The sequence below is a fragment of the Macaca thibetana genome, chromosome 13, assembly GCF_024542745.1.
Source record: "Macaca thibetana thibetana isolate TM-01 chromosome 13, ASM2454274v1, whole genome shotgun sequence".
Classification (NCBI taxonomy): domain Eukaryota; kingdom Metazoa; phylum Chordata; class Mammalia; order Primates; family Cercopithecidae; genus Macaca; species Macaca thibetana.
In genome coordinates, this window is record NC_065590.1 from 22,264,465 (window position 1) to 22,284,550 (window position 20,086).

At 39.1% G+C, this 20,086-nt stretch overlaps 1 protein-coding gene across 1 annotated transcript in view; it reads left to right on the top strand.

Moving 5' to 3' along the window:
- The window catches only part of SUCLG1 (succinate-CoA ligase GDP/ADP-forming subunit alpha), a 36,303-nt gene extending 18,649 nt beyond the window's left edge, over window positions 1-17,654 (top strand). The window contains exons 5-9 of the mRNA XM_050754698.1: window positions 50-107; window positions 7,750-7,833; window positions 9,520-9,671; window positions 15,573-15,761; window positions 17,412-17,654. Coding sequence (XP_050610655.1) covers window positions 50-107; window positions 7,750-7,833; window positions 9,520-9,671; window positions 15,573-15,761; window positions 17,412-17,438 — 510 coding nt within the window. The 3' untranslated portion in view covers window positions 17,439-17,654. The remainder of the gene's footprint in view (window positions 1-49; window positions 108-7,749; window positions 7,834-9,519; window positions 9,672-15,572; window positions 15,762-17,411) is intronic.
- Window positions 17,655-20,086: the final 2,432 nt, after the last annotated feature.

Genomic DNA, 20,086 nt, shown 5'->3' on the forward strand with positions numbered 1-20,086 from the left:
TGAGTGACTTTTTTTTTTAACTTTTCTGAAAACTGTGATTTACTTTCAGCCTGGAGAATGTAAAATTGGCATCATGCCTGGCCATATTCACAAAAAAGGAAGGATTGGTGAGTTTGTTTGTTACATTCTTGTAGATTAAAACATTTGCCTTAAACCCTCAAAACTCACAAATAATTTTTGACTTTACAAATCAAATTTAATTTGACTTGAGTAGAATTTACCAGGGAGTTTTGTAGTCTATCAATTCTGTATCTTGAATATAATGAGTTTATTTGAGAAGCCATTACAATTCTACAGAATCAATGAAGATTTTTTTGGTGGTGGGAGTTTGAAGATTTTTTTCCTGCTGAGCACTCTGTGGATTCTTCCATGTGTTTGCATTTATCAGTAGTTAATTTCATTAACTATTATAACTTAGTTATTGCTAAGGAGTATTCTATTGTATAATTATACCACAGTTTGTTTATTCATTTTCCCATAAATGAATATTTGGGTTGTTTTCATGTTTGAGCCTTACAAACAAAGCTTAGGTCAATATTTGTGTACAGGTCTTTTTGTGGAAACATTTTCATTTCTCTTGGGCAAAATGTGTAGGAATGGAATTGCTAAGTCATGTTCATATGAACATAAGTCAAATATGTTTAACTTTATAAGACACTGCCAAATAGTTCTGCAAAGTGGCTATATCATTTTATATTTTCATCATTAATGTAGGAGAGTTCCAATTGTTCCATATCTTTACAAACATTTGGTATTGTTAGTCTTTTCATTTTTTAGAGACGGAGTTTCACTCTGTCGCCCAGGCTGGAGTGCAACGGCTTGATCTTGGCTCACCCCAACCTCCGCCTCCCAGGTTCAAGTGATTCTCCTGCCTTAGCCTCGCGAGTAGCTGGGATTACAGGCATGCGCCACCATACCCAGCTAATTTTGTATTTTTAGTAGAGACGGGGTTTCTCCATGTTGGTTAGGCTGGCCTCAAACTCCCGATCTCAAGTGATCCACTGGCCTTGGTCTCCCAAAGTGCTGGGATTACAGGCGTGAGCTACGATGCCCGGCCATTAACCTTTTTAAATGTAGCCATTCTACTGGGAGTAAAATGGTATCTCTTGTGGTTTGAGTGTCCCTGATGACTAATGACGTAGAGCACCTTTTCATGTGCTTATAAGGCCATTCACATACCTGCTCAATAATTACCTTGTTCTCTTAGATATCACAAACTTTCTTAAAATGTTTTAGGTTTGTAGGCACCTTAGAAAGCAGGGCAGTGATCAGAAAGGCAACTCACATGGCCTATTACAGGAAAATTGTACTGCTACTTGGTTAGTTCTTGAGGAAACAGCCAAAGCAACATTTCAAAGTTGCCACATTAGGCTTGTGTTTAGGCTTTACACCAAACTTTCTCTAAACTATACTGTTTTTCAGTCATGAAAGATGATTGACCGTATTTTTCTCTATCTATAAACCATGGCTACTAATAATAAGGGTAATTATCATAGTGGATGAGTGTCGGCTGTGCAGTTTACAGAATTGGGTTAAAGGTCATGATTTTTGTTTATTACCAATGTCTCTTAGAGCTGTCAGCCCTGCTGCCAGTGGCAGTACTTGATAATTTCACTTACGAGAGAGGTTACAGGGAGCTCCATAGGCCATCTGAGTTCCAGTGGGGCCTGATCCATGTATTACTGGTGGTCTTGTACATACTTGAATATTTGTTATATTCTTGGGTCTGTTTTGAAGGCTGTGGTGTTAAGGTGAGCATGGAAGGAATGCTGTGTGCTGAGTTGCCTTTCTGATCACTGCTCTGCTTTCTAAGGTGCCCATAAACCTAAAAAATGAAAATCAAGAGAAGTTCAGGGATGTCCTTTAGACCTTGCCTTTGTGAATGGTCATAACCCATTGATGAGACAGTTGTCTGGGAGACTGCATTTAATTCCTTTGAAAAGGGACATTAAAAAAAAATAATAAAAAAATATGTGACACTGTGTCCAGAGTTGGTCCCTTCCAGTGGGTTCTTGGTCTCGCTGACTTCCAGAATGAAGCTGCAGACCTTCGCGGTGAGTTACAGCTCTTAAAGGTGGCACGGACCCAAAGAGTGAGCACCAGCAAGATTTATTGTGAAGAGCGAAAGAGCAAAGCTTCCAGAGCATGGAAGGGGACCCGAGCGAGTTGCTGCTGCTGACTCCAGTGGCCAGCTTTTATTCCCTTATTTGTCCCCGCCCATGTCCTGCTGATTGGTCCATTTTACAGAGTGCTGATTGGTCCATTTTACAAACCTCTAGCTAGCTACAGAGCGCTGAGTGGTGCGTTTTACAATCTTAGCTACAGAGTGCTGATTGGTGCATTTTATAATCCTCTTGTAAGACAGAAAAGTTCTCCAAGTCCCCACTTGACCCAGGAAGTCCAGCTGGCTTCACCTCTCAACACTACAAGATTTTTGAGGGGGTAAGGAGAGAAAGATGGTTATTTGTGCCAGCTATTCTTATTTTGGGACCATTGCTAATAGTCTCAATAACCTCCTTGACTTCAGATCCTTAGGTTGAGAGTTAAGGGAAAGGAAAGATTTTTCAGTCCCTTGGGTATTTCTGAATGGAATATAATGTAATGTAATAGCAGTGTAATAGTGTAATGGATTTCCAGTTTTTGTTAATAACAGCTAATATAATTGCATGTCTGCTAATTGAGTGTTATTGAAGGAAGTGATTGGATTCCAAATTGATGATATTTAACTGTACCATGTTATTTTTTTCTCTTACGATAGACAGTTTGTTACTCTCAACCACATATCACATACTTGACTCTTCTGCCCTCTTTTAAAATTTTAAACTGCCTATATTGAGATAACTATAAATTCATGTGTAGTTATAAGAAATAATGCAGACAGATCACCCTTTATCCAGTTAGCCCAATGGTGAACATCTTGCAAAACTGTAGTATAATTTCATAAACAGAATATTGACGTTGATACAGTCAATATAGAGAACTTTTCCATAACCACAAGTATCCTTCATGTTGCCCTTTTCTAGTCACTTGCCTCCTGCTTCCACCCCCTTCTCAATTCCTGACAACCAGTAATCTGATCTCCAATTGTATAATTTTGTCACTTCAAGAATGTTATATAAGTGGAATCATACAGAATGTAGCCTTCTTGGATTGCCTATTTATAGTCAGAATAAGTCTCTAGAGATTCATCCAGCTTGTTGTGTATCAGTGGTTTGTTTCTTTTTATTACTGAGGAGTATTCATGGTATGAATGTACTTTGGTTTGTCTAACCATTCACTTGTTGAAAGACATCTGGGTTGTTTTCAGTTTGGCCTATTACAAGTACAGCTGCTATAAACATTTGTGTACTGGTTTGGGTGTGAACATTGTCTTCATTTCTTTGGAATAAATGTCCAGGAGCATGGTTGCTTGGTTGTATGATACTTGCATGTTAGTTTTTAAGAAACTGCTAAATTGCTATACAGTGTGGCTGTGCTATTTTCCATTTCTACCAGTAATGTATGAGTGATGCAGTTTTTCTGCAGCCTTGCCAGCATTTGGTGGTGTCACTGTGTATTTATTTTAGCCATTCTGGTAAGTGTTTAGTGATAGCTCAGTGTAGTTTTAATTTGTATTTGCCTAATGGCTAATGATATTAGTTATCTTTTTATAGATTTTTAAAATAAATTTATTTGTCATATGTTATCTTTTTCAGTGAAATGCCCCTCCTTGGGTTTTGCCCATGTTCTAATTGGGTTGTTTACTTTTTTATGGTTTATTTTTTAGAGTTCTTTGTATATTCTAGGTACTAATACTTTGCTGGATATGCAGTTTACGTTTTCATATTTATTTAAAAGGGATCTTGTTTATATCTGCAAAAACTCTTCTTGGGATTTTGATAGGAATACACCATTACATAAGTAGGTAGGCATTACCCGCCTAACCTTCTCAGTGATGAAATGTCTCATAGAGGGGAGGGACCGTGTTGAAGACAGAGGATGTGGATGGGACAAAGGCACTGAGAATAGGGAAAAAGTGATAAATGAGACATATGGGGGGCGGAAGTTGTGGTGGTTGTCATTTGTTATGCATTAGGGTTCAGTAAGTGAATAATCTTAAAACTATTGAAATTAAATTTCACTTAAGAGGGTGGTCTTACTCCATTGATGAGTTTTCAGTTTCAACTCACTTAGTAAACATATATGTGTACCTTTTGTGCCTGGAACTATGCTTTAAGCTGGGAACATAGAGGTTGTGAAGACTCTTACTTATTGACCCCCCACTGAAAATTATAGTCTAGTGAAGAAGGTGTCTGCTACAGAATCCCAAGCACCACTGGGGGTCTCTTACTGAACCAGGTGGTAGGAGAATGTTGTTCTTAATTGGAGAATCAGTGTGTGGTCAGGATATTCAAGTTTCAGGCTGGTTGATCGAGCCTGACTATGAGTTTATTTGCCAAGCCAAAATTATTAGATAAAAATTAAAACTTGAAATTTATCCTTTCCTTTTTTCCTCATGGATGTTTTACAGATGGATCATTCCATTTTACTGTGTCAGCAGTAGGAGGCCATGTTATGTCACAGACTTGAGGGCAGGGCTCAGGCGAGCAGGTAGTCTCCTTAGAGATGTTAAGCTGTTGATCAGAGGCACTGTCCTGCCTTCCGAATAAAGAGTTTGTGTTCGTTCCATCACAAGGCAGGCTTTCTGTAACGCAAATATAAATATCTGCCCATTAAAGCTAGGTAGAATCAGTATTTTAGATCAGGTTTTAAGGATTTCTGCTTTTGGTAAAATTTTTGTTTTTTTAAAAGCATTATTATGATTTTAATATAATTCTTAACAGTGCTGAAAGTTAGCATTAGCTAAAAGTGACCTCAAACTTAGTAGTGTTTGCTATAACACTAGAAAAAAATAATTACCTGTAGGTTGCTGTAGGCCATTCAGTGTTCTCTTCATGATCCTCCCTCTGTCCTCAGTGTTTGGCATCAGTACCTGCCTTGACCTCAGGAACAAAAAGAGTTGACAAGAAATGAGCCCTCTTGTTACCAGAAAGTACTGGAATTGTACTGCAAGAACTGCTGTTCTTGTTTTCTTGGAAGAAAAAATTCAACCAAGAGATGCACAGCCAGGGTTAAGTAGCAGAGTTTATTAAAGGAAGATAAAGTACATTCAAAGAGAGGAACGGCTGACCGGCTGGCTGACCTCCTGGAAAACAGTAGCGGCAGTGTTTATTTAAAGAGACAGTACACCCTGAGAGTTGATTCCGAACAGGCTGCTCAAAAGAGAGGATGAGCTAGCAGCAGCTAATGCTGAGGGACCCTCTTTATGAGAATATTGCATGATTATTCATGAGGGGGCGTGAGGGGGTATCATTTGCAACCATGTTTAAGCAGTCTCCTTGTGTGCATATGCTCTGTAGTTGGACATGCTAGTATACACTTCGCATATCTCATTAGCATTTAAAATCTCCACCCAGAGATGTGGTTTTTACTATTATAATGAGCAAAAGGCTACTCTAGGGCAAGTTATTGGAGGATTGCACACGCTCGTCAGCAGGGGAAGTCCCTACCATGATTATCTCCAACTAGGGCCTGATAAGACCCCTTCAGGGCCAGTGGATTCCAACCACATGCCAGAAGTAGCCAGTGTAGCCATTGCCTTTTTGCAGACGATCAGTAGGCAGCGCCTCTAGGACTTTTTCCAGGGCTCCCCTGCTTGCTTGTTTCTGGCCATCTGCCTAACATTCTTACTGTGTCTAATGGTAGCGTTAGGGCTTATAGTGAACCATTCAATGAATGAAGTTGTTTCTACCCCAAAAATACTTATGGTTTCACAGTGGTAGGTAAGACACAACTTCTCCTCGTTATTTCTTAGTAATGAGGGCAGTAGGAAATATAAAAGCATTGAGGAGATTTAGAGAAAGAGATTATATCTCACTTCTCTTTGGGGGTGATCAGGAAAGACCTCAAAGAGAAAGTAGCATTTAATGTGGACCTTGAAGGATGATTAGAAGTTTTGTCACATGGTGGAGGTGAAACACTCCATTTTAAGCAGAACAAATATGAAAAGATAGGAGAGCATGAAATATCAATGAGGAATAACCCAGTTTCACTAGGTAGGGAAATAGTAAGAAACAAGTCTGGAGAGGGAGGCTGGGACTGTGCTGGGCTAGGGAGTTACAGCAGAGTTCCACATGAAGTGAGCCATCATTGAGGACATAGTTGTCACTGTCTAGTGAAATGCATCTAAAAGAGCAATCTGACAGTGTTCTGTAGGGTCTGTTTAGCAATGACTAAGTTACGTACACACTGTTCTTTCAACTTGACTGGTTGGTATAGATAACCTGAAGTTATTGTGTGCCCAAATTCCTAGTGAGAAGATGCATGTATGCATAGGGCACACATTCAGTACGCGTTAGTGTACAATACTGGTGACATAGCACTTTGCTTAAGAATGTAAACATGCTGTATAGAAGTTGAGGTAACTTATAGTTATGTTTTTTGTCTCAGGTTGACAAAAATTCTACTTGCCCTAGTAGGGTGATAATATTGTTAGAAAAGGGTCTTCTGAGTTCTTCAAAGTTGCTCCAAGGAAGGAGTTTAAGGAAAGTAAACCATAGACACCCTGGATTAATTTTTTTGTTTGTCTAAAGTATTACATAGATTGTGGCTTTGAATACATTACCTTTCTGGAAGCTCAGCCAAGCATAGTAAACTATAAGAGAAGACATCTAGCTGTCATTCCTCCCTGGCCCGCACTGGCTCTCTTCCCTCCACACACACTTAATCCTGATGTGAAATTGAGTGCTTTCATACAGGTCCATTTATAAAAGACATTAGGTGGGAGACTTGGTTCCAGAGGGATCTTGACCTTATTCCCCAGTTTTCTTTATATTGACTTGAAAGCCTATATATTGGTTGAAAATTATTGGGAAAATAGTTGTGGAGAAGATAGGTAGTATTTGAAAATGTGACTAATAGTTTGGGTACTGTATTAGTCTGTTTTACATTGCTACAGAGGAATATCTGAGCCTGGGTAATTTATAAAGAAAAGAGGTTTGTTTGGCTAATGATTCTGCAGGCTGTACATGAATGGCACTAGCATCTGTTCAGCTTCTGGTGAGGCCTCAGGAATCTTTTACTCATGGTGGAAGGTGAAGGGGGAGTACGCATGTCACAGAGTGAGAGAGGGAATGAGAGAGGCCAGGATCTTTTAAAGAACCAGCTCGCATGTAAAGGAACAGAGTGAGAACTCACTCATTACCATGGGAAGGGCACTAAGCCATTCATGAAGGATCTGTCCCCATGACCCAAACACCTCCCACCGGGCCCCACCTCCAACATTGGGCTTCACATTTCAGCCTGAGATTTGGAGGGGACAAATACCCAGACTACATCATGTAATATAAGTCTAATCTATTACATTCTGCCACTGTAGGTATGATTGTACCTACCAAATTTATATTGATATTATCCTCTTCATAAAGATTCTCAGAAGAGATAATTTAAGTCTTTCTTGCATTGTTTTTATAGTCATAACCTTAACTAATAATATACTTTCTCCTATGTCTACATTTAAAAACCTCCCTGCTTTAATTTAAGCCTTTCCTTTTCATTTCATCATTTGAAGATACTATTGATTTTGATGGCAAATCATGGAATGAATTTTATAGCTATGTTAGTCACTCAAAGTGTTTGGTAATTTAGTTTACCATATTTTAGTCTAACATAGAAACACAATCTAATATTTTTGAATTCTCTTTCATTAAGGCATTGTGTCCAGATCTGGCACCCTGACTTATGAAGCAGTTCACCAGACAACGGAAGTTGGATTGGGGCAGTCTTTGTGCGTTGGTGAGGGATTTTTTGCTAAAATCATTTTATTGGAGTGTAGTGTCTTCATTGGATGAGTATAATAATTATTGATTTTATTATTTGCAAAATATTTTGATACTCTTATAAAAAGGATGTTATGATCTCAAATTTAATTTGCTTAAGTATAAAGTCGTTCTGTAGTTTTTCAAGATTCATGGTCCAAGATTTCATTTCTAGGTTGAAGAACTAACGTCTTGGGACATGTGGCTCCTGGAGCACCTTGGGTGCCTGAAAACATCACTTCATTTGATTGCTCTGAAGAAGTGGTTCTTTATATTAGGACTTTTGCTGTCATTGCCATTATGTTCATCAGTGCTTCATAGTTACTGAATTCTTTGCCAATTAGTGTCTCATTCTTAAGGCAAGCCTCTCAGGTGCCTCTGAGCTGGAAAATTGTACTGTTAGAGCCTTATTGGTGAGAAAGTCAAGGTTGAGGAAGGTTCAGTTACTCAGAACTTCTCTTTTTATCACACTATACTGCCTCGCATTTGAAAAAATACAAATTACAAGTTTTTACATTTTAAAATAATTGCATTATTTGTTGCCAAAAGCCAAGGCAAATTCCTCGTTTTCATATTAGTAAATATTCCTTCAAGTTCTTAGAATACCTCTTAACCTTCTAGAAGTATCTTTACCAAAAAATAACATATAGCTCTGGAGTGTTTTTATTAAGATCCAAATTCATAAATTAAATATTGAAAACATTAATTGAGCATTTCTACATGCAAAGCACAATCATAAGTGGAAGATACTTTAGTGTGACAGAGAATAAGAAAAGGTTTGAAACAGGCTTACTGATTCCTTCTTTTCCAGCTTTAGTTTTGATTTGTAAATGGAGGATAATAATGCCTGTCTCACAGAGAAGTTGAGAAAATTAGGAAATGACAGATCTAATGTGTGCCAAAGCATAGGACTTGACACACGGTTGGCACTTAATAAATGCCGGTTCTCTTCTTCCACTCCATTTTTCAGAGATGCAGTGAAAAGTAAGAAATCAATCCTGCCCTCAGTAAGTTTATAATTTAAAAATAAAAAGTGGCAGCCTCTCTGTAGGGAACATTTACTTTAACCCTGTCTAAGAACTCGTTCTTAAATGTGGTGTGTAGTACGGCTCTGATATGCAGGCTCTGTGATCACCGCTCTGGATCCAGAAGAGGAGGGATCAGGGCAGTCACTATCACTCACTGGCACTTGTGTCTTAAAACTTCCGGGCAGTTTATCTGCAGCATACTTCATCAAATAGTTTCTTTGCTCAAAGAAATTTGTTAAATGTTTATTCTTTCCTCTGGTGTAACATCAGCATGCAACACAGATACACATTTTCTTAAAATGTTCATTTCTAAGGAGTTATCTGGGAGTAATTTTGTGAGACAGAAGAGGCTTGATAAAGGAGCTAAAGCAAAAAGAGGGTTGTCTTCGTTACAGCCCTAGAATATTCCTAGAATATCAGGAACCAACCACCATTTAGCATTTATACAATATTACCAACAGAAATAAATGTAGCATTTTGTGGTTTTTAAAATATTAAATGCAAGAGTAATGATACTTTAAAAATATTAGGGAGAAGGGTAAGAAAAATGACAAACTAGTTAAAAACATTTATTGACCTAAATTCCAAGGTTCACTCTTAAATTTCCAGCTATTGATATTTTTCAACTTTTTCAGGCATTGGAGGTGATCCTTTTAATGGAACAGATTTTATTGACTGCCTCGAAATCTTTTTGAATGATTCTGCCACAGAAGGCATCATATTGATTGGTGAAATTGGTGGTAATGCAGAAGAGAATGCTGCAGAATTTTTGAAGCAACATAATTCAGTAAGTTTGGGTTTGGAAAAATATAGCTCTTTGCTCTTAATATCAGAGGCTTGTTTCAGAAGTTATTTTTATTTTTTCAAAGGTGAACTTTTTGAGAAAACATGAAAGACAAAACTTTTCTGAGCAGGGACTTCTATACCGGACACTCAGACAATTCTGTATTATTTCTGGGTGATTCTCTACTTCCCTGTTCTGAACTCTCCTCCCCAGGCATCATCCCACACTTTGTGGTAGGTAAGTTGTTCTTCTGCTGAACAGATACATTCAGGCCATCAGCCCGAGAGCCCCTACTTGACCTGCAGACTTGGTTTTTGCCTGTGACTGGTATTCTTTCTCCCGATCTCAGAGGGAAATAAGTGTTGTTTTCTCTTTTTCAAGGCTGACCTAAAGATCCTACCCCTCCTGCCTTTTTTTCAGGATCTGGCGTCCCTCTAGTTTTAGACTTTCCTTGTGGAATGGCACTTCCCTTCAGAGATCAAGTAGAAAAGCTTTACTGTCTATGTCCTGGGGAGGCTTTCCTTGTTGCCTTTTGCTTAGAATTAAATGTAAAGGAGTAGTGTTGAGTTGTGTCATCATTTCCTTTAGCTTGAGGGAATTAAGCCCTATTCCTGTGGTGAAAGGAGAGATGGGGGTGCAGTAGTGACTGAAGCAGTTTGGTGGCCACCAGCCCCCACCTCAGTGAATTTGTGCTGTGGCCATTGTTGTGTCAGAGAACTGTGGGAAAAAATCAAGCCATTGATTTTCAGAATTTATCTTACACTGAGGAATGAGGGAAAAATTCTCTTCAGGAGACCAGGCAAGAGAGTGGAGATAACTTTCTCTCTATGCTTATGAAAAAAATCCACTAGTGAATGAATTAAATGCCACGTAAAACTAATACTAGAGAGTTAAAGGAACCAATAATATCATGTACAGGGTGGTTTACCCAAAACAAGGCATATTTATTTGTGTTTTAAGGAATTTTCAAGGGCTATTTTGAATATACTTGATTTTCTTTGGTGGTGATTTTAAGCCCTAACTCCCATATTAGATATGACTCAACTTTACCCTCACTCTCTCAATCTCTTTCCTTACTTTTCTTTCATTCTTGAATCCTCAGCAGTCGGGCTCCTATCTGTCACTTAGAAGCTATATGACCTTGGGAATGCTGCTTAATCTCTCGTTGCCTCAGTTTCCTTATTGGAAAAATGAGGATATAGTAGTGCCTGCCTCCTAGAGTTACTGTAAGGACTGTAAGGTTTAAATGACTTAGTAATGTATAGCAAAGTAGTGCCCGGCACTCAGTAAGCACTCTTACTGAGCCGTTTGCTGCTGTGGAATCTTCTTACTCTCCTGACATTGTGTTTGCAGAGGTCACCAGTGGCCTTGATTCATTCGTCACCCTCTCCATACTCTTAGTTTCTTTCTGGTTTTCCTCTTCTTTTTCATTCCCTGGATCTATTTTCTGTGCTTATTTCTATGGCAGAAACCTGAGAACTAACTTTGATTTCTCTCTTCTCCTGTTTCTACTCAGTTACCAAGATCTGTCTCTGAGACATCAGAGGTTTGTCTAGATTCAGAGCCTTGTCTATGTTTAGTTCATCTACTTTGGTTTGGGTCCTCATCCCATCTCATCTGGACCATCTCAATGATTTCCTTCATGATCTCTCATATTTTCTCCAACCACCCCCCTTTACTCTTAGACCATTCTGCTTATCGCCACGCAAATTATCTGCTCTTCTGAAACATGGGTATTGGTGCTGTTTGTCCTTGGTTCACATCAGACAGTGTTTCCCATGTAATGTTTCCCATTACATGTCAGCTAAAGGGCAGATTTAGCATGGTGTTCCAGTCCTTCACATACCATCGAAACTTTCCCTTTTAGATCAGTTTTCCATCTGACATGCCAGTTTTCATTCTCACTTGCCTTTGCTTGTTCCTTCTGCAAGGCATGCTTAATATCTGACTTTCACTCTAGACTGTGTTATGGACTGCAGGGAACTGTTAATCTCAGTGCCCGGCCCAGTCCCCTGGCACAGTAGGCACCAATACAGGTCAAATAAATGGAGGAGTAGATTGTTAAGGATTGGAGTAAAATTTCTTGTGTTCAGAAAGTTGTATAGTTTGAAATTTAAGTAAAAACTTACTTCTTTAAAAAAAAAAAAGGTTTGGGTTAATACAGCATTATGCTGTGTTAAATTGAATTTAAAATGTATTTGGGCCCAATTCTGAATCTCTTGAATAGCTTGGTATTTAGTGGGGAAAATGAAACATAGACATTTTGTTTCATTTGGCAGCATATTTCCTATTCCTGGTTAGTTCTTATGGAATTAATTGTTATTGAGAACCTAATGTGTACAAGATTCTAGGTTAAACAGTTCAGATGATGCATTATATAAAATGCCTAGTGTAATACTTGGTGTAAACACTCGATAAACATGATCTGCTGCTGCCTTTCTTGTTATCATTACAATGGTAATAATTATTAGCAAAAGTTCTGGTGTTTAACTTTTATCCTGATGCTTTGGCAAGATGTTTTTGTTCTCTCTTTATGAATGAGAAAACTGGTACAGGAAGATTAGTAACTTGCCAATGGTAGGTATACAGCAAACGAACCAGGGGTGAGATTCATACCCAGGTTTGCCTGACTTCTTCATTTCACCATGGAAGGATGAGGAGTCAGATTGAAGGAGTTAAGAACAAAGAGTCATCAGTCCTGGGCATAGGCTCAGACTATACTGATAGCATTCTAACTGGCCTTACTGTTTTTAGACATACCTCTCATCATTTCTGTGTCCTATTTTCAGACTACACTTCCCCATAGTCTTTTAGTTGTAGTTCTCTCCACTTAAAAAACAGAAAACAAAGAAGCCTCCAATGGCTCTTTGTTAATGGGACAGATGCAGATTTGTTTGACATTCTAGGCTCAACAAAATCTTGATCCTTTCTAGTGCAACAATATTCTCACTTTTTAATGCCACTCAAACATGAGATTCTCATATTCTATGTAGATCTTATGAGTGAATGAATAAATAATCTGTGGAGTCTTTTTTTTTTTTTTAATTCTATACCATAGGTACTACAGTAGGTGCCAGGCATACCGAAGTTAGTGAAAATATAACCTCTGTGTTCAGGGAATTCATAGTTTAGTAGAAGAACACATGGGGAATAGGTTATAGCCAGTGTGCTGAATTTAATAGTAGAAAGGTGTAAAAGGCACAGCAGGGTCATTGACGAGATGATCAAATATGAGGGCATTTGTTGGGAGGGTGGGAGAGAGAGACAGAAAAGGCTTATGGGGGAAGAGGAAGCTAGAGTCACGTCTTAAAAGTTAAGTGGGAGTTTACCAAGTATCCAAGGAGGGTGGAGAACATTCTTAGCAAAGGCACAGAGCTAGAGCATTCTGTGCCTTTGTAAGATAAGGAGGAAGGGAGGAAAGGTGGCAGATGAGGCAGGAGTAAGCAGTGTCTGCCCACGTAGCTCCTTGCTTGCTGGCATCTTAGTGGGAATCGGGGCAGTCAGTGGAATCAGAGTAGCAGTCATTCACTGCCATGTACTACTCACAGTGCAAAGAAAAAAAAAAGCCAGTTTCACTTATGAATGTCCTTGATGAAGCAATACAAATTATTAATTTTATTAAATTATGACGCTGGAGTCAGTATTTTGTGATAAAATGGGAAGTAAAGCACTTTCACAGTTGAGTTGTGAGCTGAACTAGCTGTCCTTTTCGTTGGATACAAATTTTACTTGAAAGAATGACTGGCAGACAAACTGGTAATTCAGACAGATCTCTTCCCAAAAATGAACAAAGTAAACCTGCTGTGTCAAGGAAAACAGTTGATAGTATTTGTTGCTGCTAATAACATTTGAACTTTCAAGTGAATATTTAAAATTTCGGAAAACTTGCGTCTGTAACTGTGATCTTGACAACTTCCTCCTACCTAGAGGCTTTTCTAATGAGCTTGGTGGTGATACTGATAACTGATTTGTGGTTATTAAATGATGAAATGTGTCAGCATTTGGAAGATCTGCGTAACTCAGTGAACCCATATTTCCTAACTGAGGAATGCATGTTACAAAATCATTGTGGTTAAAAGATCACTCAAAGTGCAAGACAGATTAATGAGTTTTAAATTAACAAGGGACAGAAAGTTCACTGATATGGTTTCAGATTCCAACATTGCACCTAACCTTTAAGAAATTACCACTGAGAGATTTGGGTAGTGTCAAAGAAGACACTACCCAATTATCTGTAAGGCAGTCAATTAAAATACTTCTCCCTTTTCCAATTACATATCTGTGTGAGGCTGGATTTTCCTTTTATACTTCAGCTTAAATAACGTATTGCAACAGATTGAATGTGAAAGCATTTATCAGAATCCATTTGTCTTTTATTAAGTTAAACATTCAAGAGTTGAAAATATAAGTGGTAAAATAATGCAACTCTTATCACTAGAATGGTTTTTAAAGTGTTAAAATGTTATTTTTAAGTGAATTAACAAATATTTATAAAATTTGTTTTAACTTCTAATATACTAAATATCATTAGATATAATACATATCCACAAAAGGTCTTTGAGATCCTCAGTAATTCTCGTAAGTATAAGGGATCCCTAGACCAAATGATTTGAGAACTGCTGGTCTAGGGGAAGATGATGGTACCTAAGTGAAGTCTCTCAGGTTCTACTCGTGCTCAAGTTCTGCCTTCTCCAGGCCTCTCTGTTTTACCTGGTTCCTTATTATCTCTGGACTTCTGTTATGAACATGATATTACCATTAATTGTGAAACGTAATCATTTATTCATATATTAGTTTATGGTATCTTTTTTTTTTTTTTTTTTCAAGACAGAGTCTTGCTCTGTCACTAGGCTGGAGTGTGGTGGCATGACCTTGGTTCATTGTAACCTCCGCCTCCCGGGTTCAAGCGATTCTCCTGCCTCAGCCTCCCGAATAGCTGGGACTACAGCTCGAGCCACCATGCCCAGCTAATTTCTGTATTTTTAGTAGAGATGGGGTTTCACCATGTTGGCCAGGATGGTCTCGATCTCTTGACCTCATGATCTGCCCGGCTCGGCCTCCCAAAGTGCTGGGATTACAGGCCTGAGCCACCATGCCTGGCCTTTGGTATCTCTTAATGGATTGAGGTATATACATATTTTATATTATGTCTTCAACTACTTTGCAAGTCTAGAGTACGGAAATTTTTATATTTTCTTTGTATGGGTTTTTTTTTTTTTTTTTAAACCTCAGAATCTAGTACATAGAGATTATACATTAGAATGGATTTTTGCTGAATAAAACTAATTCTGATCTTCCCTCTTAGACATAGAATTCCAGAGTAGAAAGGGCTTTTGGGCATCAGTCTAGTTTGGCCATTTCATTTCATAGATGAGGCAGCAGAAGTCTGGTTCTCAAGAAACCTTGTCCAAGGTCATGCAGCTTTTGTCACTAGGAAATTAAGTCCTAGGTCCTTTCCAGTGTACTTCCCACCTCATCTTTTTCTTTTAGCACATTTATTAAGGGTGAACTAATAATGAATTAACATAATATTAGGTTGAAGTAAAGCAACCCAGTCTTGTGTCTTAAATTATTATTATCACAAATCATATAACATATTTTCCAGTATGCTCTTTTACTTTTCAAATGAAAGAGTCACATGTGTATTTGTGAAGTGGGAATTTTATATTGAACAGATACGAACATTGGCACAGTGTTGTATTCCTGAGTTTGTATGGAAAGTTAACTCAAAGGAGAATGCAGTGGTTTCTATCATGGTTTAGTATTTGTGTTGGTTTTCCTAGGATGAATGGTGGGCTTTCCCCTGCCCAAGTCATTTACCATTTACCAGTAGAGTCAAGACTTTGAGGTCCAGTTTTGATTGACTTCTTCATTAGAGCATTTAAAATATTACTTTCTTTCCAGGGTCCAAATTCCAAGCCTGTAGTGTCCTTCATTGCTGGTTTAACTGCTCCTCCTGGGAGGAGAATGGGTCATGCCGGGGCAATTATTGCTGGAGGAAAAGGTGGAGCTAAAGAGAAGATCTCTGCTCTTCAGAGTGCAGGAGTTGTGGTCAGTATGTCTCCTGCACAGCTGGGAACCACGATCTACAAGGTGAGCTCCAACAGTGGCCCACGTGCTCTGAGGCTGCAGGCTTTCTGTGTGTGTGGCCATACTGGGTACCTGGAAATCATGGCCTTTGCTTCTGGGACTTAATTGGTTTTCTGATGTGCAGCTTAATAGTTTTTATCAACTCTATTGATGTCCTAGTGCCCTAATTAGGCATGACCAGGAATAATGTTCTTATTTTAAAGCTTTCTTCTTTAAACATTGGGATTTGTATTTTTATAAGTGGCAAAATACAACATACAAAAAAAGCATCTTGAAGATCATATATGTCATGATTTCCATTTTGAGGGTTTGGAAGGTAGCTGTGCAGATAACTGCTTTTTGTTTTGTTACTTGTTTTTTTCTTTGGGATGTAGCCACCCTGACCCCATGGGTTTCTGTTTTTAGGGAGAGGAGGTTGGAGGCTGAGTAACAAGAAATGGAAATTGGATGAAGGAGTTGGGGTGGAGGGAGATCTAAAGAGGGTGAGGAGATTGGCCCTGGCTATGTTGTAATACCATTGTTACTTAAAGGTTGAAGGAGTGACTTCTTAACTGTTTTTTTTTTTTTTTTAATTTTCCTTTTTTAATAGGACATTCTGGGTTAAAATATTCTAAGTAATTTGATGTCTTTTATAATCTCTTTGTACTGATTTTTAGCTTGTCTCTTTGAGTGGTCATTTAAGGCTGTCTCTCCCTCATTATTTTTATGATGGTATACCCCCGCCACAAAAAACAAAACAAAACAAATCTCCTCTTAAGCATGCTGAAAATAGATACCTGTTGGTTTCCTAGAAGGGAACAGCATTCAGAGAAAATTTCAAAATCCTGATTTGGTGGTCTTCTTTGCCCTTGTCCTAGGGATGAATAAAGTAGACTCCTTGTTTTATTGAATCTTTGCATGATCCTGCTTTTGGAATAGAACACTATGTGCCAAAGTGTTTGAAATAAATCTAGGTGCTTAGTGAGTGTGAGAAAGAATTTTATTTGAAGGTGGGGGTAAAGAGAAAAGCCAATGCTTAAATTCACATTGGAGATGTGTGTTACCATTTTCTTCCAGTAAGTGGCAGCAGGGATCTACACATTTTATCCTAATTGTTAAAATCTAGAAAAATAGGATTTTTGGTATTGTTTCCTTAAACACTACTTTGCTTAAGGTATTTGTTTGTTTCAGGTATTTCTAAGGTTCTTGACATTTTGTTCAAATCCTAACAATCTGTCTTTAGCTTTATTCTCTGAGAAACTGAGCAAACCTGTTTCCATTGCCTTATTAGAAGGGCTGGATGTAGTTCATGTATATAGCACTACAGTTTGGATAAGCACAATGAAGTTTCTCAGATCCTAAAATTATTGTTATTATACTGCTGTGAAAAAATAACATATTATTCAAAACCTCCCTCTCTGCTTCTAGATTTAGGAAATATAAAGTTGAAGCTCTGCGTCTTGTTTCATGAAATTCAAGCTGACACAGACTCATTTTGAAAGCTGTTGTTCTGTGTTCAAACACCCTCATCCTGGTACATTTTTCTTCTGTAATTTGGTTGTTCAAAGGATCCTAAAGATAATAGGTTTCAAAATCATTTTGACCATAAATGTAATTTGGATCTTTTATCTTTATTCATTCCATCTCTCTTCTCTCTCTCTTCTGTTTCTGAAGGAATTTGAAAAGAGGAAGATGCTATGAAAGAAAAAAAAAATTCCTAAAACTGTGGAATGAATCACTTAGACATGTGACCCTGCAGCAGTTTGCTTCTGTTATCCACTGATTATCAGCCTATGTGCCTGACACTGGTCTTGCAGTACAACTGGACGCCAAAACAAGGTGGAGGATGTCCTGAATGAAGATGTTTTCACCTCACTGTATAACAGAGACAGCCAATAAATCTACAATTTGATTTCAGTATGGTTTGGGAGACTTCTTATTGTTCCAGTGTGAAGGATGAAAAGAGTGGGAGAAATGGAGGTGTATTTATGTGTGTGTATGTTTTAATGGGTTCTGATTGTTTGTTTGTTTGTTTTTGGAAACAGAGTCTCTCTCTGTCACCCAGGCTGGAGTACAGTAGTGTGATCTTGGCTCACTGCAACCTCTGCTTCCCAGGGTTCAAGCAGTTTTCTCTGCCTCAGCTTCCCAAGTAGCTGGAATTACAGGCGCCTGCTGCCACGCCTGGCTATTTTTTTTTTTTTTTTGTATTTTTAGTAGAGATGAGGTTTCACCAAGTTGGCCAGTCTGGTCTTGAACTCCTGACCTTGTGATCCACCCGCCCACTGCACTGGGCCTTTAATGGGTTCTTTAGAGAACATTGTAACCAAAACCTCTGGGGGAATGAGGCTGTAACAGTGTCAACATTGCGTTGTCTAGCTTAGACATAGAAGGACTTCAGGTATCTTCTGAATTATTGTTTTCTCATATATGTATATATCTCCATCATGCAGGGTAGTTCAGAGGGTTGGAGATGATGCATGAAGTCCCTGGCATGTAATAAGGCAACTTAATTGTCATCAGTGCCTCTATCATCACTACTATCACCACCACACCATCATCATTATTATCATCAGGATTAGAGGCAGAAGCTCATTTATATTTCAGTTTCTGCCTCGTTGGGGAAATGAGAGTCTTCACCAATGCCATGCTTTTCTGTGGTTCTGCAGAGAGCCCATCCAGAGCCTACATTCTTTGTTTAAGGTTGAAGACATTCACTACAAGAAAACTGGAAAGCTGTTAGCCATCCTACTTCGTGTTCAAAAGGGAACTTCTTAACAAGAAGTAATCCCAGTGGGTAATTGCCACTAAACAAGACAGAGGTGGTGCCTGTCATCAGGAACTTACATTCTGGAACAAAATACCAGATAGTGTAACTCTCCTGAAGGAAACAAATAAGAGCATAAAAAAAAAAGTATTAGGGAGAAGCCCCTGAAGAAATGCAGACGGGAATTCTCCCTGGGGAGGGGACGTGCGCTGGGACCTGAGGACTGAGAAGGTACCAGCCATGCAAAAACGGAGTGTGAACACTCAGGTAAGGGAACAGCCTGTGCAAATTCAGGGAGGGGGAAGAGCTCATTTTGAGGAGGTGAAGGAATACTGGGTGGTTTGAGATGGGTTTGAGGAGGTTTGATGGGCCTGAGGAATTATGTTTTGGGAGCTTGCATGACCATGCCCAGGCTGCTGCTGAGAACACAAAAAGCAGGTGTTAGGTGTCACAGACCAAGGAATTCTGCCCAGACCAAGGGACACATGGTGATTGACTTTCAGATCAAGTAGACTTTAGTTTCTGCTTATTTCCTCAGCTTAAAAATGTGGAGAATGGCTCCCATGCCAGAGGGTACCTGGGTATACGTTATGTGGTGTGTGAGGGTGCTCATCACGGCAAGCTTGGCTAGGGCTTGGCATTGCTCCATAAACTTGAGTGTACCCTGCTGCTGTGCTTAGGACAGCCCAGGGTGACACTACTGGTCCAGGAAGGAAGGCATTTCCTCCTTCCTCTAAACCAAGGACCCTATAAGGAAAATGTCTTGGTTGAACTCACTGAGGCTTTGTGACAGGGACACAACTCAGATGATAGGTAGGTGACCTGTCTTAGCTCAGCTCAAAGTGCTATAACAAAATACCATAAACCAGATGGCTTAAACATTTATTTCTCACAGTTCCAGAGGCTGGGAAGTCCACCCTCAGGGTCCAGCAGGGTTGGGTTCTTGGTAAGGGTCTCTCCCTGGTCTACAGACAGCAATGTGTCCTCACAAGGTGGAAAGAGCTAGCTCACCCTCATGACTTAATTACATCCTAAAAGCTCCACCTCACAATACCATCACATTCTGATTCGGGTTTCAACATGCAAATTTGGGAGGGCATAAACATTCAGTCCACTGCATGACCCTAACAGAAGGCATCCTTCTCAGGGTCCACCCTGACCCAGGGTTGCTCTGGGATTGCCTTAGCACCCTGCCCTGTCCTCTGAGCATCTGTCCCAAGACTGTGTCTCTCTTTTCACTCCCCTGTGCCTGTTGCCTAATCCAGGGAGCTCAGTGTCCCCATGACTCTTTCGTCTTCTTCCACCACCACGTCCATCTTCCCATTCCCTTTCATCTTCCTGTTCCCACCTACCCTCTCCACTCCTAGGATCCTGTGAGGCCACCTTCTCCTAACCAGCTGTCTCACCTCTCTCCCCTCCTACAACACCGCCACTACCTCTGATCTGAGAGCTCAGACGGCAGTGGGTAGAATTTTAGGTTCTGGTGTTTCCTATTTCAGTTTTATTAACAAAAAAAAGTGAAAGGGCTACTCACAACTCCAGTAAATTTGAAAAACTTTTGTTATGTAAACTTTAAAACATTTAC